We start from the raw sequence: 21,098 nt of genomic DNA, 5'->3' as shown, positions 1-21,098 counted from the left end.
AAAATGGCTCTGGAGTGATTCCTTGAGAAATCTTAGAGCTGGTCAGTTAGCCGAACTCCTGCTGCTTAATTGAACATGTGAAAAATGCAGGGTCATTGCAGCTTTTTCTACCTAACTAGACCTGAAAATAGGGGTAGGTTGAAAATAAGGCCTTCTTGCTTTTTCGTTTTCTTAGGTCATCCCCTCTGCCTTACCTCCCAAAATGAATACAGGTATAAGATAGTTTTAATCCAGGGAAGTGTATGCTTGTGTGCTTGTTAACTGAGTGAGTTGTCAAAAATGAAATCAGAGAGGAAGAAAAAGGAAGAAAAATAAAGGAGGCCAGGAATAAGAGGGAGAAGTCCTACTAACAACCACTGTCACTGTGTAGTACTTCACATCCCGAAAAGCACAGAACTGCTGGTGGGAGGGTGTTCAAAGCAATTGTGAATATATCCATGCAGATTTATGGGTCATACTTGGATATAATGTACAAGACATTGTTTTAAATATTGTCGAAATTCAAGCTGCCCATATATGAAAATGTGAGCTTTAAAAATCTTAGTATTGAAAATTGGTTGATGACTTTATTATCCAAGAATTTGCCTCCTAATAGCTAAAAAGCTTTTAAAAAATTGCATTAAATACATTATTGCAGTTGAGTTTCTTTTTCTCTCTCTTTTTTTTTTCCCTCTCCAAGATTTTATTTATTTATTTGACAGAGAGAGATCACAAGTAGGCAGAGGCAGGCAGAGAGGGAGGGGGAAGCAGGCTCCCCGCTGAGCAGAGAGCCCAATTCTGGGCTGGATCCCAGGACCCTGAGATCATGACCCGAGCCAAAGGCAGAAGCTTAACCCACTGAGCCACCCAGGCACCTCTGCAGTTGAGTTTCTTAAACAGTGTATTATGTCTGGTGTTTCGTAGACAACTAATAATAGTTCCTTGAAGGAAGTTGACTGATGAAAAATCACCAGGGAGAAAAAAGCAACTACTTAATAGTCATTTTCCCAAGAATGGAGTATACCCTCGTTATACTATTGGGGATAGAGTAAATGTTTAAAGTTAAATTCATCCTGACATTTCCTGTTGCTTTAGCATAGTTAGGCATCTAATTTATTCACCTATGATGAGCTTCTTTTAACTTCTTAATATATTTTTCTTTTCTTTTCAATCAGACTACAATTATTTGGGATGCACATACTGGTGAAGCCAAGCAACAGTTTCCCTTTCATTCAGGTAAATCTTCACAATTTACATGAGAACTGGGGCTTTCTTCTGTTTTTCTAATTAAACTTATAAAAGCTACAATTCATATAAAATCTTGAAATATCAAATATCAATCTTGTGACTAGTCCTTTGAGGAGTTGATGTTCCATGACTTTCAGATTGTTAATTGTCAGGGGCTCATCAAACGTTTTCTGTGAAGTATACCATTAAAAAATCATTTGCAGCCTAGTGCAATTAGGTTGGTATTATCTAATGGTAAGAACATAGATCTCTGAATCAGGTGGTTTCAGTTTGAATAGCAATTCCATCCCACTTAACAACCTTATAGACGGAGCAAGTCATTTAACCTCTCTGAGCCTCATTTTCTCTATCTATAAATAAGGGATAATAATTATGCCTATTTGTCATGAAGATAAAACTAAATAATGTATATATGGAAATACTATATAAACTTTATAAACTCATACGAATTTAGGTGGTGGTGGTTCTCATTTTGGACTCATGTTTCTAAGTCAGTCCTTCTATGTACCTGAAATTAAAAAATAGGCTTGCCCAGCATTGTTGGAACTTTGGTGCCTTAAATGGGTTTCCCTTTTAAAAGATAATTTGATACTTAAATACAAAAATTCAGCCCACCTCCCAATAGTGTGCTCCTTGGTATAGAACCATGCATGCGCCAGGGTATACAACCTGATGAGTAGGGACAGCTGGATTTTAGTACCTGCTCTCTCTTCATGCTGTTCTCAGGGAGTTTTCCTGATGATCATTATTAAACTAGAACAAGATGCCTAATAACTACAGTTGACCCTTGAACAACACAGGTTAGAACTGTGCAGGTCCACTTAAATATGTGGCTTAATTTTTTCCAATAAATACAACTGTAATACTGTAAGTTTATTTTCTTTATTATTATTTTCTATAGCTTTATTATATGAGTACAGTATAAAATTCATATAACATACAAAATATGTGTTAATTGACTGTTTCTGTTCATGGTAAGGCTTCTAGTCAACAATAAGCTATTAGAAGTTACGTTTTGGGGAAATAAACAATCACTGCGGAATTTTGGCTACATGTGGAAGGGCCTGAACCCCTGGGCCACTCAGGAGTCAGCTAAGTGAGAGCAGTAGGACTGCCTGAGTTCACTGCTACTTTAAAGATTTTGTTATAGTTGGAAAGAGTTTTGATAACAAGGCTGATGAAATTTAACTGGTTATTTTCACATTATTGGTAACATTCTTTTCGCACATAGCCAGTGGCACAGCATCACCTTTAAAACTGAGACAGCTTCTGACATTCTGGCTTTTTGTCTTTTTTCTGTATAGTGTGACTAGACAAGCCAAATAAGGTACGAAGTGACCACTGTGCAGTGTTTGGGTAACATAAGTGTGCAACCATCATGTTAAACAGTTCAGCTTCATTAAAGCTTATCACAATAATAGGTGTTTACACATCAGTTTTTGTTTACCTGTTTTACTTCCACCTTTGTTTCTAGTCCTCTTAGGCCATTGGCTCTTCTATCCAAAAATTTCTCCTAACTGCTAGGAGTAATGCAAATTTGAAATAAATTAAGCGTTTGGTACTGTTACTAGCGACTGTATAATGTAAAACACCTTTGTGTTAGAGATGGTGCTGTCTGTATACAGGATCCCATTTAGTCCTGACTGCAACTTGATGAGGTCAGTGGTATTGAAGTCATTTTATAAGTAAATAAGCTTTTTACCCAGGGTATTCTTTCTTGCCATGCTTTTTGTTTTTTTTAAACAGCTTTATTGAGGTATAATTGTCATAAAATGGGCTATACATACTTAAATTGTACAAGTTGATACATTTTGACGTGTATATACCATGGGAACTGTCACCACACTTCAGACGATGAATACACCTGTTAGCTTCAAAAGTTTCCTCCTGCCCCTTCGTGATCTCTCCCCTTCTTCCCTAGACAACTACCCATGGTCTTTCCACACCAGGGATTAGTTTACATCATGTGAGTGGAATCATCCTTTTTTTGGTCTGGCTTCTTTCACTCTGAAAAATTGTTTTGCATTCGCTTTAATTGATAAATAGTATTTAGTCGTGTGGATATGCCAGTTTGTTTATCCATTCACCTGTTGAAGCAAATTTGGGTTGTTTCCACTTTGTGGGGGCTATTATAAATAAAACTGCTGTCAATGTTCATGTACAAGTCTTCGTGTAGACTTGTGCTTTCATTTGTCCTCTGCAAATGCCTAAGAATAGAATACCTACATTATATGGGAAATAAATGTTGAATAAACTGCTGAACTGTTTTTCCAAAGCCTACATTTTCACCAGCAATGGATATTCTAGTCCCTCCATATCCTTGCCAGCACTTGGTAAGCGGTCAGTGTCGTTAATTGGAGCCACTCTAATAAGTGGGTATTGGTATCCCATTGTGGTTTAATTTGCATTTCCTAGTGACCAACAATGTTGAGCATCCTGTCATGTGCTATTTACCGTATATAGATCTTACTTGGTGAAGTATCTGATCAGATCTTTGGATCTTTAATTTATTGTTTTCTTTTGTTGAGTGTAGGGAGTTCTTCTTGTATTCTGGATACAAGTTTATCAGGTATTTACAAATGCTGTCTTACAGTCTCTGGCTCACCTTTACATTGTTTTAACAGCATCCCTCTGTGTCAACTCTATTTCAAAGAAAAGAAAAAGCAACAGTTTCCCTCAAAGATCAGGAGTTATTACTGTTGATGAGTTCTGTAAATTATTTTTTTGTTCTTTTATGTATCATGCTTTCAGTGTCAATCTAATTTGCTCTTTTTTTTTCTATTTGCTTGATATGGAAGTTGAGGTCACTGATTTAGACCTTTCTGCTTTTCTATAATATGGATATTTAGTGCTATAAATTTACTTCTGATTACTACTAACTGACATCTCTGTGTAACACTGTCTTTTCCAGTAATGTGTCCTAATAATTCCAGCTGCCTAGGTCTCTGTAGATTCTCAGCTTTGTCTCTTCAGGAAATTCATTGATCTCTGCCTAGAGAGATTCCTCTTCCCTATGCCAAGACCTGGACTTTTTCCCCCCAGATAGTAAGTTTGGGTAGTTAGAAGGGGCACACTGATGGTTGGTTCCCATTTTCTCAGGAACCTCTGTCTTTTATTCCCTGGTGTCTACTGTCTTGAATTGTTTCTCATATATTTTGTAAGTTTTCTGGTTGTTTTGGGCAGGAGGTAAATTTGGTTCCTATTACTCCATCTTGACCAGAAATGGAAGTCTATCATGCTTTTTAAATTACCATATTTTAATTATTGTGCTACATTGTCTCCCATATACACTCTTGCATAAAGCATAAATCGTGATTACAGCTGAGTTACAATAAGTGGCCATTTCATACCCATTAGTATGCCTAGAAGAAGTAATAATGTTCATGAGAATTTGGAGAAATTAGGCCCCTTGTACTTCGCTAGTAGGTTTGTACTGGTGCACTCACTCACTGTGGGAAACAGGATAGTTCCTCAAAAAGCTAAACATAGAATTACCATATCATCATCCAGCAATTCTACACCTAGGTATATATCCAAAAGACTTGAAACCAGGGACTTGAACAGATTCTTTGTCATTGTTCATAGGAGCATTATTCACAGTAGCCAGAAGGGGGAAATAGCCGAGTGTCCATCAGCAGACAGATGGATAAACCAAATGGAGTCTACACGTACAATGGATTATTATTCAGCCATGAAGAGGAATGAAATTCTGACATATGCTGCAACATTTATACACATTATACACATTATGCTAAGTGAAATGTCTGTGCAAATGTCCTTTATACACATTATGCTAAGTGAAGTAAAGCAGACACAAAGAGACGAATAGTACGATTTTACTTACTAACTATCTAGAACAGACACATTCATAGAGACAAAGCAAAGATTAGAGGTTTTCAGGAGTGGGGGGAGGGGGAAATGGGGCATTATTGCTTAATGGCTACAGAGTTTCTGCTTGGGGTGATGAACAAGTGGGAAAATAGTGATGGTTGCACAACCTTGTGAGCATAATACCACTGATCATACACTTAACAAAATGACATTTTAGGTTATATATGACCACAGTATTTAAAAATTTATAATAAAATATGCCCAAGCCCATTGAATTGTACACTTTAAATGGATAAATTTTATATTTATAATATATTTATATTTTAATAAAGCTGTTTCATGCCGATGAGTAATAAATGTCTTTCTCTCCTTACTACATAGGGTTGGTTCACTTGTTACCTTTTTAAACTATGAAGGATGGAGGAGGTAACAGAAATATATCAAAAATTGCAGGACACAAAAATTTTGATCTTAGCGCCAAGATTTTATAAGAATGTGTAGCCCTAGGCAAATTAACTTTTCCTAGTCTCTCTTATCATGTATAAAATGAGATCAGTAATAGCGAACACACCTCTTACATATCACTTACATAAAAATGCATTTTGTTGTGAGATGCATTTTTTTTTTAAAGTTTATTAAGTAATCTCTGCATCCATCCTGGGGCTTGAACCCAGAACTGCAAGATAAAGAGTCTTGTTCTGAGCCAACCAGGCACCCCATAGAGATGTATTCCTTTTCTAAAGAATTTGCATCATCTAGACTCCTTTTATTTTAGGAGTAAACAAAAAGGAGGTAGGTGTTCTTAGATTGCACCAGTTTTGTAACCACTGTATTTTATGAGCCAGGTGTATCACAAAGCATAAATCCTACAACTCATGTTGCAGCATTCCCCAACTTCCCCCAGTTAGCTCTACATGGTCATACAGTTTTTGTTTGGTTCGGAACCTAATGGCGTATTTGTTTAAGTGCCGCTTTCTCAGCCTCCCATCTCATATTTTTGCAGACAGTTCTGCATCAAATTAACATCCTGATACATTGTGACAGATTCTTGGCATTCTTCATAGCATTTTATTATACTTTTGTTTTCTAACTTTATTAGATTTTTCAGGCTTCCCCCACCACCACTTAAGACTAGAACCAATTATTTATCAAAGAAACATTTTGTTGAAATTATTTTTGAAATGATATCTTATGTAACAGTATTTAATGTCAAAATGAAAATATAGTAGGTATTGAGTCATTGAGTCAGATTCCAGTCACGAAAACAGAATCTAATCCAAGAAGGGTAATTTAGTACAAGGAAATAGTTGCAGAGGTGTTAGAAGAGTGAAAACCAGAGGACTATGAGGTAACCCAGAGTGTAACAACTGCAGAAAACCTAAGACTATAGAGAAGGCAGGATCCAACTACCCAGTGGGAATTAGAACTGGAGAAACAAGACTGCCTGGCAAGAATAGGCATTTGGAGTAGCCGTTGCCAGGCACCCAGCCTTGAAAGAGAGAGGAGAGCAAAATTGTCTGTCTTCTCTGTTTCTCTTGACCTTGGGCTCTTGACAGTGTCTCCCACTGTATGGATCCATCTGAAAACCAGTAGGCACAAGAGCCTGGGATATGTAATTTGCAAGAGTCCACCCACTGTGTGTAGAGCACAGCAGAGCAGAATGTGGTAAAGAATGGCCCTGAGAGCAAGCAGACCGTGAACAGGACAGTCACGAACATGCGTCTGAGATGATGCGATGTGTGCAGACAGCAGTACGGATCATACATAGTGCTCATCAAATTTGGCCTGCATTTCTGTTTACTGGCTGGTTTAAGTTGGATTCTCCCATAAGCAGACCTTGAGCCGAGCATTTGAGTGACATGATTTATTAAGGAAGCACTCTCAGGAGAAACAAAGGAGGAATTGTAGGGATCAGGATGGGGAAGAGGGCCCCGTTCAGCCTGATCCAGGCAGGGCTTTGGAGTGTTTAGTACACCTTGAAGTTTTTCTCATCTTGAACCACATGCTAGATTTTTGAGTCTCCCCCTTTTCCCTCCCAAACCCAACTACATACCACCAGACATTGGGTACTAGCCATCGTTTGGGGGCGGGGTGGGAGGGGACTGTTGGAAGCAGAACAAGGCAGTTCTGAAGAAGTTTTCCATGGGAGCCCTTAGCACCAAAACACTCAGAAACTGGGACTCAGACACAGCACAGGTAGACTGGGTCTGCAAAGGGGGGAGAGCACAGACACCTCTGAAGTCATATTGCCTTAGATGGTAGTAGAACACAACCTGCTCTTCACTCTGCTTGCTTGGCTTATTAGTCTAATGGTGCTCAGAATACCTATTTGTAATATGCTCAAAGTAAAAACAGCAGTTACTATTATGCGTAGATATATAACAATGAGGACGTGTGTTTCTTTTCTCTTTACCATAGACACAAGTTCTGACCTACTTTATTAAATGCTTTGTATCTTTAATGGGAATACAGAGCTTCACTATAACTTCCTGTTTTTCTCCTTGTCTGTGTTTGCTCTGAATGGTAAACTTGTTCTGTAAAGGGCAGAACATAACATTTTTAGGCTTTATAAGCTGTAGAAGCCAGTGTGGTCTGCCCTTGTAGTGCAAGGCAGCCATGATAATATGTAACCAAACGAACTTGTCTAGGTTTTAATAAAACTTTATTATAAGGACACTAAAATCTGAGTTTTATATGAGGTTCACATTCATAGGTCTTCTTTTGATCATGTGTCATCTTTTGATCCTCACCCCCAGCCAAATGAAATGTAAAAACTTCTCTTGGATAATGGACCATAGTGTCCACACTACTCTAAATCCCTCGTTTTTTTTGTGTGTGCTCCTATTGCTTAACCCTGTTACTTGCTGTCATTACGTTAATCTGCATTACTAATTACAGAGAATTTTTGCACCTTGCAGCAGGGGGAAATGAAAAGAAAGAATCTCCAATCATATCAGAGCTAAAATAACTATTAATAGCCAGCCAGCTTTTGAGTGTCTTTTTTAATTCAATGACATAGGTTTTAAGAGGTATTTGACAAGAATCACTTAGAAGAAAATGTATTTGCGATCATATACAATATTATCAAGTTGGGTGGATTGGAAATTATTCAGCATAACATTTGTCTAACTTGTAATTTACAAAGTCAAGTCTGTTTCACACACATCATCTCACTTGATCTTCACAGTATCCCTGTGTATTAAACTTAAGAGTTTTATCCCCTTTTTTAGATGAGGAAAATAGCCTGAGAAGTTAAATGACTTGCTTGGGGCCCCATGGTTAGGGGTGGCAGAACCAAGCCCCCTTGTCCATTGAACACTCAAGAGAATTTTAGAAATAAAAGGAAGTATAACACCACTTTTAAAGGTTTACAAATGCAATACCAAGAATGCAGTGCTAGTAACTTACAGAGCAAGCTCTCAGGAACCCTAATCTCCTGTGTTACTTTCTGTTAGGCTGTGTCTCACACAGAGACAACTGAACTGAAATTTAGTATTTGTGGTATTTAGATATCTTCATTTTAAAAAATTTATTACTGAGTTAGAAATTATAAACTAAAATGCTTAAGTTCCTATTAGCATACTTAATGTCCAAGCATGGTTCAAAACTAAAGCTCCTAGATTTCAGTACATGTGGAATGAACACAGACCTGGCCCTTTTTCCTTTTCAGCACCAGCACTGGATGTTGATTGGCAGAGCAACAATACCTTTGCTTCTTGTAGTACAGATATGTGCATTCATGTCTGTAAATTAGGACAAGACAGACCTATTAAAACATTCCAGGGACACACGGTGAGTAGCCTCCCCCCCTCCAAAGTGATGATGATGAATAAGTAATATTACAGAGTGGTTTTGAAGTGTGTATGTTTAATATCCAAAGAGCAATCAGGTATAAAAATGAAAATGTGAATATTTCCTGTTATTTTTAGAATGAAGTAAATGCTATCAAATGGGACCCAACTGGCAATCTTCTGGCCTCCTGTTCTGATGACATGACTTTGAAGGTAATTCGAATAGTGGGGAGACATGCAGTGTCACGAAGCATGGCTGCTCTGGCCATTTTTAGATTGTTTAGAATGTCTGTCTTAGAGTTCATCGAACACTTAAACCCTGGGGGTCAGGATTTACTTTTTAATACTTTTTAATAGTTAATCATTGTTTTTTATATTTTATTTTGTGAAGTATTTCAAATGTTTAAACATCACAAATAAATGCTATTTAAAAATAAGACTGTTTGATAGGAATTGTGGTGCTAGGAAACCTGCTGTCTTAAGTTGTCTTCTAGAAGATCATATACTGGTGCAATTAAAGTTTATTTGCACATGTAAAAATTTGACTAATAAGTAACAGGTCTTTATAACATTTGTGGATTTTGCTGAAATTCTGTGAATTGTGTAAATTTGATTTTGTGGTGTGAATGTATATCATCCTTGCTAGAAGCTGATCTGTAGCAGAGAATTGCTTAGTTGGTGAGTGAGCCTTGTTGGCATGCCAACAGCAGCAACTCAGCATGGATTTATGTTTTTCTTGTCAGTGTGACTAAAAGCAAAGCTAACACCTTGCACCTGTGCACATCACATTTAGAGGAAAAAAAAAGCATTTTTGAGATAAAGAACAACCTAATGCTAATCTCCAATATTAATGACGCTTTGAGCCCTTTCCTGCAACATAGTAACTCTCCTGAAAATAATTTTATTCTTGACTCTGCAATGCCAGCGGCTGCAGATGTGGTAACCCTTACAGATGGAGGAATCATGAGGGAAAACCGCTTTTCCTCCTATGAACAGAAATAAAACCTTGGTAACCTGGTGGAGTTTTTTCCTTAAATACCTGCTGTGTTTTTAGTTACATAGTTTTCTCAAGCCTGGGCTCCCTTGCAAGCACTGCTAGTAAAAAGACTTTCCTTATTGTTCCTGAGTTTTCTTTGCATGCACGTGCATTACAGTCATAAAATGAAAACCTTTTGGAACAGAGTATGGCACATATGTGGAAATGAAAGAAGGCCAGTGGCTGGAGACTCTACTGAGTTGCAGTTAGGTTAAGTTTGAGCTAGAAAGTGTTAGCTTTTTGTCCTAACAATAATCAAAGGTTAGAATTTTAAAGCAGAAGCGAGATGGGTCGATAAGATACTGTGTAGTGGAGCAGTTCTGAGCACATGGAACATGAGTCGGAAGGTCTTGCAAAAACTGAACAATGCAGGTGGAGGTGCTGGGTGGGCCTGATGCTCCAAGAAGAACTCTACCCTTGGCATAAACATTTGGGACTTCTCTGCAGGTGGGTGGTCATTCAAAGCCACGGACTTAGATGAAGCTGTACAGGGAGAGAGGACAGAGTAAGAAAAGAAGGGAACCTTAGAAATAGGAAGTCTTAAGAAACTTCCAACAGTTACCAGCTCAAGAAGAAAGAGCTTCCAAAAGGAAACTGAGAAGGAATGACCAATGGAAAGAGAGTGTTCAGAGAAGAATGTTTCAAGGGAGGTGATGCTGTCTAAAGGTCAAATGAAATAAGTTTTGAAACATATTTTGGGGGCTTATTTACATGGAATTATAAATGTGTAGGATCCCAAAACATTATGGGCTTGTTTCATTATGTCTTATTAGATTCATTATAGGCAGACATGTGAAACACACCTAATTTTTGTGGGGGTTTTTTTTGGTTGTTGGTAGTTGTGTTTTGATGTGTGTTTGTGTTTGTCAAGAGTTACTCTCATGTCTTTATTGAATGATTTTGCCGCAAATACCCCAGAGTCGGTTTCTGTTAATTTTTGCTCAGTAATAATACGAATTTTAAACCTCTGTACACATATGTTTTCAGCTCAAGCAAGGCTAATTATTCTCTCTCATCATTTTAACTTTAATTATTGCTTTGTTATTTTTCATGGTTTGTTCCGTGTTGAGTCATTTTCTAAACTTTTATTATGGTAAGAAAACATCTTTTTTATCAGATTTTTAAAGTGTACAGCACAGTATTGTTATCTATGGGCATGATATTATAGACTATAGAACTGAAATTTTACACATGTGGATTAGCTGGTCCCCCGAACCTCTTCCCCTCAGCCTCTGGCAGCTGCCAGTCTTCCCTTGGCTTCTGTGAGTTTGACTCTTCTAGTTACCTCATATAAACGGAACCATGCAGGATTTGTCCTTAAGATTCATCCATGTTGTTGCATAGTTAGGAATTCCTTTTTTTTTTAAGGCTGAATGATAAATACTCCATTATATGTAATACCATATTTTCTTTATTCACTCATCCATTGATGGACATTTGGGTTGTTTCCATATCTTAACTTTTGTGACTAATGCTGCAGTGAATGGGGAGTGCAAATACATTTTTAAGACCCTGATTTCAGTTCTTTTGGATAAATACACAGAGGTGGGATTGCTGGATAATATGGTAGTTCTGTTTTTATTTTTTGAGTATCCTCCATACTGGTTTTCATAGCAGCTATCATTTTGCACCCCCACCAACAGTGTATAAGTGCTCTAATTTTATCCACGTCCTTCTCAACATTTATTGTCTTTTTTATGTTATAATGGCCATCCTAATAGATGTGAAACGATACCTCATTGTAGTTTTGATTTGCCTTTCCCTCATGTCTAGTGACATCGAGCATCTTTTCATATACCTACTGGCCATTTGTATATCTTTTTGAAAGAAAGGCCTGTTATAGTCATTTGCCCATTTTCAAATTAGATTATTAGGGTTTTTGCTGTTGAGTTATAGGAGTTCCTTATACATTTTCAGAATTAACCCTTTATTTATAGATACATGGTTTGCATATGTTTTCTCCCATTCTGTCAGTTGCCTCTTTATTGTCCTTTTGCTGTGCAGAAGCTTTTTAATTTTATATAGTCCATTTGCCTTTTTTGGTTTTGGTTTTGGTTTTGTTGCCTGTGCTTTAGTGTCCTACAGGAATATATTATTTGCAAGTTGCTTATCTATTTGCCCTTCTCTGTTACAAAATACTTTCTGATCCTGAATCCTAAGAGGAATTTATAATCTACATCTTTTATTTAAGGGAAAGTGTTAAAACTGATGCCTTAAACATTTTAGGATCATTACCTAAGGGACTTAATAAATGTTGAAGTTTGTACCATCTTAAGCTCTCAAAGCTAATCTTAGAACTACAGCTAATTCAATCTTGAAGCCTCAGAATAGTGAACATTTGGAAAGAACTTAGAGCTAATTTGTCATTTTTTTAAAGAGGTAAATATTAAACATGTTCTACATTTTAATTTCTTTGCAAATAGTCCCGTGATCTCTAATCATCATTCTGGTTGTACTGTTTATATTTTAGATTGGCACAATAGTATTTTAAATGTATCTTTTGTATGGGAAAATATAATTGCATACATTTTTCTTTTTTGCACAGATATGGAGTATGAAACAAGACAATTGTGTCCATGATTTGCAAGCACATAATAAAGAAATTTATACTATCAAATGGAGTCCAACAGGGCCAGGGACAAATAATCCAAATGCCAACCTTATGTTAGCAAGGTAATATTTATGTTTTACTCTCCTTTTATGAATCTTCCACATAAAAAGCTTCTAATAAATATGACAGAGTTAGGAAAGATTCCATGAAATGGGAGTGTATCCTTCAAAAAAAATAAATTTTTTTTCTTTTTTTTGATGGGAGCATTTAAACTTGGAGTTTTATTCTTTTTTCAGGGCATAATGGATTTTTATATCGAGTTATCAAATATTTACTTGTATCAAATATTGATTAAAACTCAAGTAATTGAGGCATAGTATAATAAAGTTTCTTAAGCATTAAAATAAAATTAAAAATTTAGTCAATACATTGTTCAAAACCATGGATCAGTCAATACAGAAGAATTAAAAGAGCTAAGGAATACAGTGAAATTAGCTCATTTTGTTTTTTCAGTTTGGAGGCTTGGAGATGCCCTTAAGCTGCCTTGTCTCCTCTATAGTTTTGCTTCTGGAACACTTGCTTCCTAACAGCTCAGTCTGCATCTCATAAGGAACTTGTGGCTGGCTACTAGAAATGGCTGAATATTATTGATTGGGGGTGGGGCTTGGGAATATTCCATTACTTATAAAGTCATTTTGTTTCCTCCTTGGTCAGTGCATCCTTCGATTCTACTGTTAGATTATGGGATGTAGACCGAGGAATTTGCATCCATACTTTGACAAAACACCAAGAGCCTGTGTACAGTGTGGCTTTTAGTCCTGACGGCAGGTACCTGGCAAGTGGTTCTTTTGACAAATGTGTGCACATCTGGAACACACAGGTATGTCTCAGTTATTTTAATCATCAACTGCTTTCATAGTTACAAGAAGCTCTTGCCTGTATAAATTCTTTTTTCTCTTTTGTCATTCCTTTTATGACATCACTCAGTCCTTATTTTTTGAGTGAATACTTTTTTTGAATTTACAGCCAAATAAAGACTGAAGCCAATTGAAGTTACATTTTCCTAATGTAGACCAGAATTTAGAAATAAATTTAGGTTCTTGTTTTATTTTTTTTTTAAGTTTGCTGACCTGAAATATGAGAGTTTAAGATACATGTTTAGATAAATGATGTAGTTTCTTGATTTTTAAAAAACTTGTCTTTGAAGCAGCTATAAATGAGCAGTTCATAAAATGTACTAAAGGACAAGATTTTATGGCTGAACAGTGATTTATCAGGAATAGACTTAAAACTATACGACCTTTGTAGGAACAGTTGTGTAGAGAGAGCCTTTCCTAAAAATGGGGAAAACAGCCAGTTACTTTATTTCATCTTCTCACCTTTTTAGTGTTTATGCTCCACGTACTGTTTTTTTTTAATAGCAGTCTCTTGACTCCTTCACCCCATCAGTGACCACTTCTTAGGTGGTTGTAGTACACCTGTATGCAGTTACTGTGAGCTCTCTCTCTTTGTGTGGCTGATCATCATATTTGGTCAGACTGTTGTGCATAAGTCATCATTTTCAAATATCATTTTTAATTAAGTTACGCATTCAGATGGTCTCCCCTAAACACTAAAAAGGTATACACTCGGAAGTCTTAGAGCTCCCATTTTCTTCCTAATCCCCTGCGAGTAACTATTTTTATTAACTTCTCTTTCATACTTCCTGACATTTTTTGTGAATAAAAGTATTAAGATTCTGTCACTTTTATACTCTCACTGTTTTATTTTTTAATTTATATTTTTAATCCCCTTGGTATTGATTTTTATATGTATGATTTGAGGTAGAGATCTAATTTTTATATTTCTAATGGCTAGCCAGTTATCTAAACACTGTTTACCCCTTTGCTGTCTCATAATGCCACTTCTTTCATATACCATGTTCTTACTGTGGTTTTTTTTTTTTTTTTTAAGATTTTATTTATTTATTTGTCAGAGAGAGAGAGAGCGAGCGAGCGAGCACAGGCAGGCAGAGGCAGAGGGAGAAGCAGGCTCCCTGCGGAGCAAGGAGCCCGATGTGGGACTCGATCCCAGGACGCTGGGATCATGACCTGAGCCGAAGGCAGCCGCTTAACCAACTGAGCCACCCAGGCGTCCCCTTACTGTGGTTTTTTATAGATTCTCTTATACTGCATTGATAGACATTTGTATATACCTGCATTGTTAGCATAGTTTTGATAAGTGTATAGATCCTTCTCATTGTCTTTTTTCTCCCTTCATTAAAGTCTTATAATTTCTTTATGAAAATCTTTTTTCTTAATTTATTCTGAAGTGCCTTATGGGTATTATTGTTAATCATAAATGACGTCTTTTTAAAAATATATTTATGTTACTTACTGGTTGTTGCTTGTGTTTGGAACGTAACGGATTTTGGCATATTGAGATTGAATCCCTCCGCCTGTCTGAGCTCTCTTAACTGGTTTTAATGGTTTAGGTTTCCCCTTGACTTCCCTTTAATCTTTTTGTTATGATTGAATAGCAGAGACTTTCTAAGTATAATCTATAGATAATCTGCCGGTTGTATACATTTCCAGTCACTTATTTACTCCATTGTGAAAAAATCAATTTAAATGAAAATTGGGTATAGAAATATAGGATTCTAATGGAGGATACACGTAGGCTCTTAGGGGGCATTTGAGCAACTGTCCATACTATTTAGATATATCACTATTGTATATCAAAAAGTATTGGGTGCGTGGGTGGCTCAGTGGGTTAAGCCTCTGCCTTCGGCTCAGGTCATGATCTCAGGGTCCTGGGATCTAGCCCCGCATCAGGCTCATGAGAAGCTCAGCAGGGAGCCTGCTTCCTGCGCTCTCTCTGCCTGCCTCTCTGCCTCCTTGTGCTCTCTCTCTCTCTCTGTCAAATAAATAAATAAAATCTTAAAAAAAAAAAGTATCATTTTACTTTTACGTTTGAAAATAGTAAACTTATATCTAGTGAATTTTTAGTGTACTCACTGTCTTTTCGTCAAATATAAATCTAGTTTTTTCTTTCCGCATTTGGATTGTCATCCATATGATATGTTACCCAAGCATTTCACACGTCAGTTGTATTAATCCATTGGTCTCTGTTAATGTTATAGCTCTAGTTTGTTGACCATGATATTTTAGTTCAATTATAGCCTACTTTGAGCTTAGAAATTACTAAGTGCTTTGGAAAGAAAGTTGGTTTTTTTAAGCACCAAAGCTTACTGTCCTGTAGATTTTAATTCCTGTACATTGATTTTAGATTTTGTTGGTACCACTCCTTTCTCCTAATTAACCATGGAAATACACTCAATACCTACTAGACTCACACTTTCATTAATCTTTTAAATTGCAAAAAACTTTAGGTAGGGGGAAGAAAGCAGTTGAACCTTTCTGATGTGATCAGCTGTAGTAGTGCACCTGTGGTTTCTAGAAGAGGAAAGCAAGGGAAAAGAGACTTCTGGCTAAGTAATTAAATTAGGATTGGCTGTCTGAGGAGGTATTTACAAGGTACATGACTTGCTGCCATGTTGATTTTAGGTAGATCTGCTACCTCTAGTTTTACCTTTCTAAGTTTTCATAAAGCTGAGACATACTTCTGCTGGACAGAAAACCGGAAGCATATTTTTTGTTTTCCATTTTCTCACAGCAGAGTCTCTGATCTTTGCCCCGTTTAATGACTGGTTTCCTAGGAGAATATATATTTTTTTTTACTGAGTTTAATTATTCAGTGCGTGGCTGAATAATTCTGGTTTCCTTTTTGTTTTTTTTTTTAAATCCCCTCTATCTTAGGGGGTTCTCAGTAAATATAGATAGAGTAATTTAACAGACTTAACCCTGGAATTGTCTTTACTAGTTTATTATACTTTCTCTTTAGGATGTTTTATCAAAGAAATTCGGACTTCATTTTGTGTCTCTACATGTTAGCCAAACTTATGCACCACCCTTCAACAACAACAGTTTATTTATGACAAGTCATACATTGAATGTTTACTCCATGGTTAACTGTATCAAGGAGGCCAAAGATAGCTAAGAATGGTTATCACTACTGGAGAAACAGAGAGAGAGGGAGAGAGAGTGTGTGTGTGTGTGAGAGATCTGTTGAGAGCAGGCAAGTGTTACCATTTTATAGAAGGATCATCACATTTCTAGTATTTCAAAACTTTAAATTTATTTTGGAGTCAAAGCTAAATTCTATCTGATTGCTTGAAATAATACCATATAGTATTTTTACCTCAATAATTTGGATTTATAATAATATATGTTCTCATTTTTAAGAATGTTTTTTTCATTTTTTTAGACAGGTGCTCTAGTTCACAGCTATAGGGGAACAGGTGGAATTTTTGAAGTTTGCTGGAATGCAGCAGGAGACAAAGTTGGAGCCAGTGCATCAGATGGTTCAGTAAGTATAATGAAGTGTTTCCAAGGGGGTGGGCCTGTAAGCATAGTAAATAAGTGTGGCTTATTGTGGTCGTGACTACAAAAGTCTTCTTTTCAAAATACATTTTAAGGCACTGATCTTTTTTACTGGAGGTTGTATATTTTTATGTTTATTTCACTCATATAATATGAATAAAATATAGGCTGTGTTTGCCAAAAGCGTATCTTCATAACCAAGAAATGGATGGTTATTTTTAATGGAAACCTTTGTTGATGAAATTGAGTGTAGAAGAATACCGCTCTGAGAGAGATTTGAATTTTTAATGCCTATTTCTACCTTGTCTTCCTTGTGGAAGAGTGTTGGTGGCGCGGTGCAGGGGCGGGTAGAGGCAGTTGAGTCCTGCACTGAGGAATGTGTGATACTGAAAGACTTTCAGGATGACGTTGGCCAGCTCTTTATAGAAATACTAGTTTTGGCTTCCAAAGCTCTGAAGGCAGAGGGAAAATGAAGAGGCGATTAGCCATTAGCTGTTTTCTGAGGGTATAGCTTAATATAATCTGAGATCTCTTTCACTTAGGCCCGAAAGATAGGAAATGGTCTATCTTGAGCATATTTTTTTCTATTTTTTAATTAACAGAGAGTAGATCTTCAAAATTTTAGCCATGGTTCTTTATCTATCTTGTTAGCCCGTAGTTGTTTCCTCCACCTCTTAGACGATTTGTCTGATTTCTGTTCGTTAAGTGCCCAGTCCCATGATTAATGTTACTTTACCAGTTTCATGAACTAGGAGGTAAACATTAAACTAAAAATGTACAATGAAATTCTTAACACACTTCTGATTATTTTAATTTCTTACAGGTTTGTGTATTAGACCTTCGGAAATAGCGCTACTAGTTGGAAGCCATGGACCGACTATGAATGTGTACATAGCCAAAATGACTGTCCCTGACCCATGTACTGCTATAGTCCCACTTGAACCATGGCCAGTCCACTACAGCCAAATCTAAAAGAAATATATACATACAGTGTATATAAACAAAATTGCACCCTGAAGATGACAGAATTTTGTCACAGCTTGTGAATTCTGTTCACCAAGTGCTGGAATCTAATCTGCTGTGCCCCTAAAATAGCATTTAGAAGTTTTGGATATGAAAAACAGAAGAGAGAGAGAAATATGCATTATAAAAGCAGCCCATATGTGTACCAGTTTTTGGATACTAATGACAGCCTTGTTTCTCCCCTTTGAATCAGAAGACACCATGGATTATATTCTTTTTTCCCTTCAGTAGTTGAGCAGTTTGTATGTACAGAGAAAATGGACTTAACAAAAACTTGCAGCAGTAGTTCGTTCTTGCTTTTAAACTTTGTTTTTGGTTTAGTTTATGGATGCATGAAGTAAGGGAGTGAATCAGTTTCTTGTTTATATTTTTTTCACCTTTTAAACAAAAAATTCTTAAAAATATTTTAATGCATTCTTTTGAAGAGATAGATGTTTGGTACATTTTATGGCTCCCAGAGCATATATTCAATTGGTGCATGTTGTGGAAGGGGGAATTGGAAATTGAATGAAAATAGATGACTTTTGGTCATGTCAATCTGTAAGACACATCAGTAAAAGGGTATTATGCTCTGTTTTTTTGTTTTGTCTTTTTTTTGTTTTTGTTTTTGTTTTTGTTTTTTTTGTTCTTTTTTGGTGATGTGGCTTAAATGCAATAGTTTCTTTTTTGGGACATATTTCTGCCAATTAAAGACTAGAAGGGCACAAATTTTTTTTTAATACCATAGAGAAGATGCATAAAAAAAAATCTTCTGATGTTTTGTAGCCATAACTAAATTATGGTTAAAATGTGCACTATTGTGAAAAGGAGCAAAGTAGGTTTGGGGTTTTTTTTGTTGTTGTTTGTTTGTTTGTTTGTTTTGCTTTGTTTTTTAAGAGATTAAAATGTTTCTGGATAAGGATTAGCTTCTCAAAGTGTCCATCATTCTATGTAGAAGCTTAAATATGTAATGTAACCAAACTCCAGTATTAAAAATCTCTCATGTTGTTTTTCTTTATACAAAGCAAGATAACGGCATATAACACTGCCATTACATGGCAAAATGTTTGCTACCTTAGTTTAAAAACAATCTTTAAAACAAAAGACTTGCTTCAAGGTGTTTTTAAATAGCAGTGATTCAGAATTTAAAAAAAAAAAAAAAGTATAATTGCACTAAGCTCCCTGCTGCTCTGATTCTGCGTTCGTGGTACTTGTGACTACATTTTTTTCAAATATGGATAGATTTAAGCTGCTATTTTTTTTTCTTAGTAATCACTACTATATCATGTCTTTTATTCTGTTTATAATACCAAGTATTTTCTGAAAGATAAGGTATCAGAGCAAACCTCTTCTTGTGTTCATGCAACTAAAAGCTAAAATACACAGAATGTGCAAATGATAGATAGCATGGGGCTGTGTTTATATGTATGACTAACAGGTTTGTCATGATTAATGTAAGTATCCACAAGTGTCCATTTTGAAGAGAATAGTTGTCAAATTTATATCTCAAAGATTTTAATTAAGGAGTTGCTTATTACTAAGCTTAGCAAATTTATAACACTATTTCTGTCACTAATTATTTTGAGGCCTTTACTACTAAAATTTTAACCTATGTTTTAAGTTGAAATAGAAACCGATTTAACCCAAGTAACGCAGCTTTGATTTTCAGCATTTGTTGTTTAGCTGTTTTTACAAAACAGCATTGATTGAAGCAAGTCTTGGTTTTACTAAGGTAGGATAGCATTTGCTATTGGTAAAGAGAATAAATACACTTAATTTCACAATACATTGTTATATGTACCCCAGTTGTTGTTAGTGGGGACTATGATACTGTAATAATATTTTTTAAAATTTACATCCAGAGAGGCAGTCATTCATGATGGTTTTGTGCCAGCTGTTTTTAGGGTTTTGGATCACATTATAGATATTTAGAACTATTACCCTGTGACCTATGTAGGAAACCTAATATGCTGAGTATCTGGCACTTGAAATCCTGCTTTTATTGCTAGAGGTCCACATCTGTGGTTGACCTCTGTTGTTGTTTAAAAAAAATAAATAAAAATTTAAAAATCTGTGCAATAATTTTTAAATGTGCTCCCAGGAATAGACACAAATGTTTTGAGTAGGTTAAGCTGCATTTTCCTTTAGTGATGCATCTGTCAATTGCACTGAATTTAAATCTGAAAGTCAGAGGTGATTATTGATAGTACTTTTGTATTTTGATATGGACAGTTTATTCATTTGCCTACAGTTATTGACTTTTTTCCCCCAGCTGATTAAAAGATAGTCAAGAAGTTCTGCAGTATAGCTGCCAGAGTAGACAGCTACCTTTTGATGGTATTGTCACCTTTTCTTTCTTTCTTTCTTTTTTTAATCTTTAGCTGTTTTACTTAAGCATAATAGCCACAATAGGACATATAAAAGATTATAAATACAGAGCTTTATTATCCTAAAATCTTGGGTCTTTTAAGTATAAACCTTATTGGAAAGGTATCCATTTTGTAGGCTTGGGTTCTTCATGAGCATACAGTCGTTTGTTTTTGCTGCTGTTCTCAACATCATCATTGCCTGCTGATGTGCCACGATGCTGCTCCAGTAGACAAAAGTAAGATTGCCTCAAATTTGAGCAGTAACTTGATTGTAAGAGACCAAGTTTCATGGCCTGCACAATTCTGTATTTGAGGTTCTTGGCTCGTTTTTCCTTCCTTTTTTTTCTGAGAACTTATTCCTAAAGATCAACTGATTCCAGTAGATGTTTTATGGTATTCATTGTATATCGTTGTATAAGCTACTGTAAGAAACTTACAAGGAAAAATAGAAAGGAAAACTTGAATGAATAGAGTATTCATTGATTAAAATAGAATAAAGAAAGAGCAGCTGTCACTCTTAAACTTCATAAAGGAATATCTTCTTTTTCTTCTCCATGTAGGAATCGCATACATTCTTATATCTGTTCCAATCCCCATTTCTGTCGTTGATCAGGTACCATCATTGACTTTCAAATGACTTTTTAGAAGTGGTAACTTTTAATTTCCTAATAGATTTTAGAGTATATTGAATTCTGTTTTAATTAATAATTCTCTAGGTAAGTATGTTTTAGGATTAAACACCTTTTACAGATACTGAAAGTGCCTCCTTTTGTGGTGTAAAAAACAAATTATGGTGCAAAAAGTAATTATTAGATTGAATTACATGAAGGTTTTTTGCTTTTTGACATATAAAAATGTCAAGAGAAAGGC

General features: G+C 35.9%; 1 protein-coding gene across 4 annotated transcripts in view; it reads left to right on the top strand.

The window, feature by feature from the left end:
- TBL1XR1 (TBL1X/Y related 1) overlaps positions 1–19,903 on the top strand; it is a 171,416-nt gene extending 151,513 nt beyond the window's left edge. For 3 of the 4 annotated variants that reach the window (XM_080800552.1, XM_080800551.1, XM_080800550.1), the window contains 7 exons: positions 1,155–1,215; positions 8,729–8,850; positions 8,988–9,062; positions 12,431–12,558; positions 13,151–13,316; positions 16,742–16,843; positions 17,681–19,903. In XM_080800552.1, coding sequence (XP_080656678.1) covers positions 1,155–1,215; positions 8,729–8,850; positions 8,988–9,062; positions 12,431–12,558; positions 13,151–13,316; positions 16,742–16,843; positions 17,681–17,707 — 681 coding nt within the window. In that variant the 3' untranslated portion in view covers positions 17,708–19,903. The remainder of the gene's footprint in view (positions 1–1,154; positions 1,216–8,728; positions 8,851–8,987; positions 9,063–12,430; positions 12,559–13,150; positions 13,317–16,741; positions 16,844–17,680) is intronic. The other variant, XR_013966654.1, reaches the window with a different exon arrangement.
- Positions 19,904–21,098: the final 1,195 nt, after the last annotated feature.

Source organism: Martes martes (assembly GCF_963455335.1).
Source record: "Martes martes genome assembly, chromosome: 1".
In the NCBI taxonomy this organism is placed as follows: domain Eukaryota; kingdom Metazoa; phylum Chordata; class Mammalia; order Carnivora; family Mustelidae; genus Martes; species Martes martes.
The sequence above is the reverse complement of the archived record's forward strand: the minus strand, read 5'-3'. Positions and strand labels throughout refer to the sequence as shown.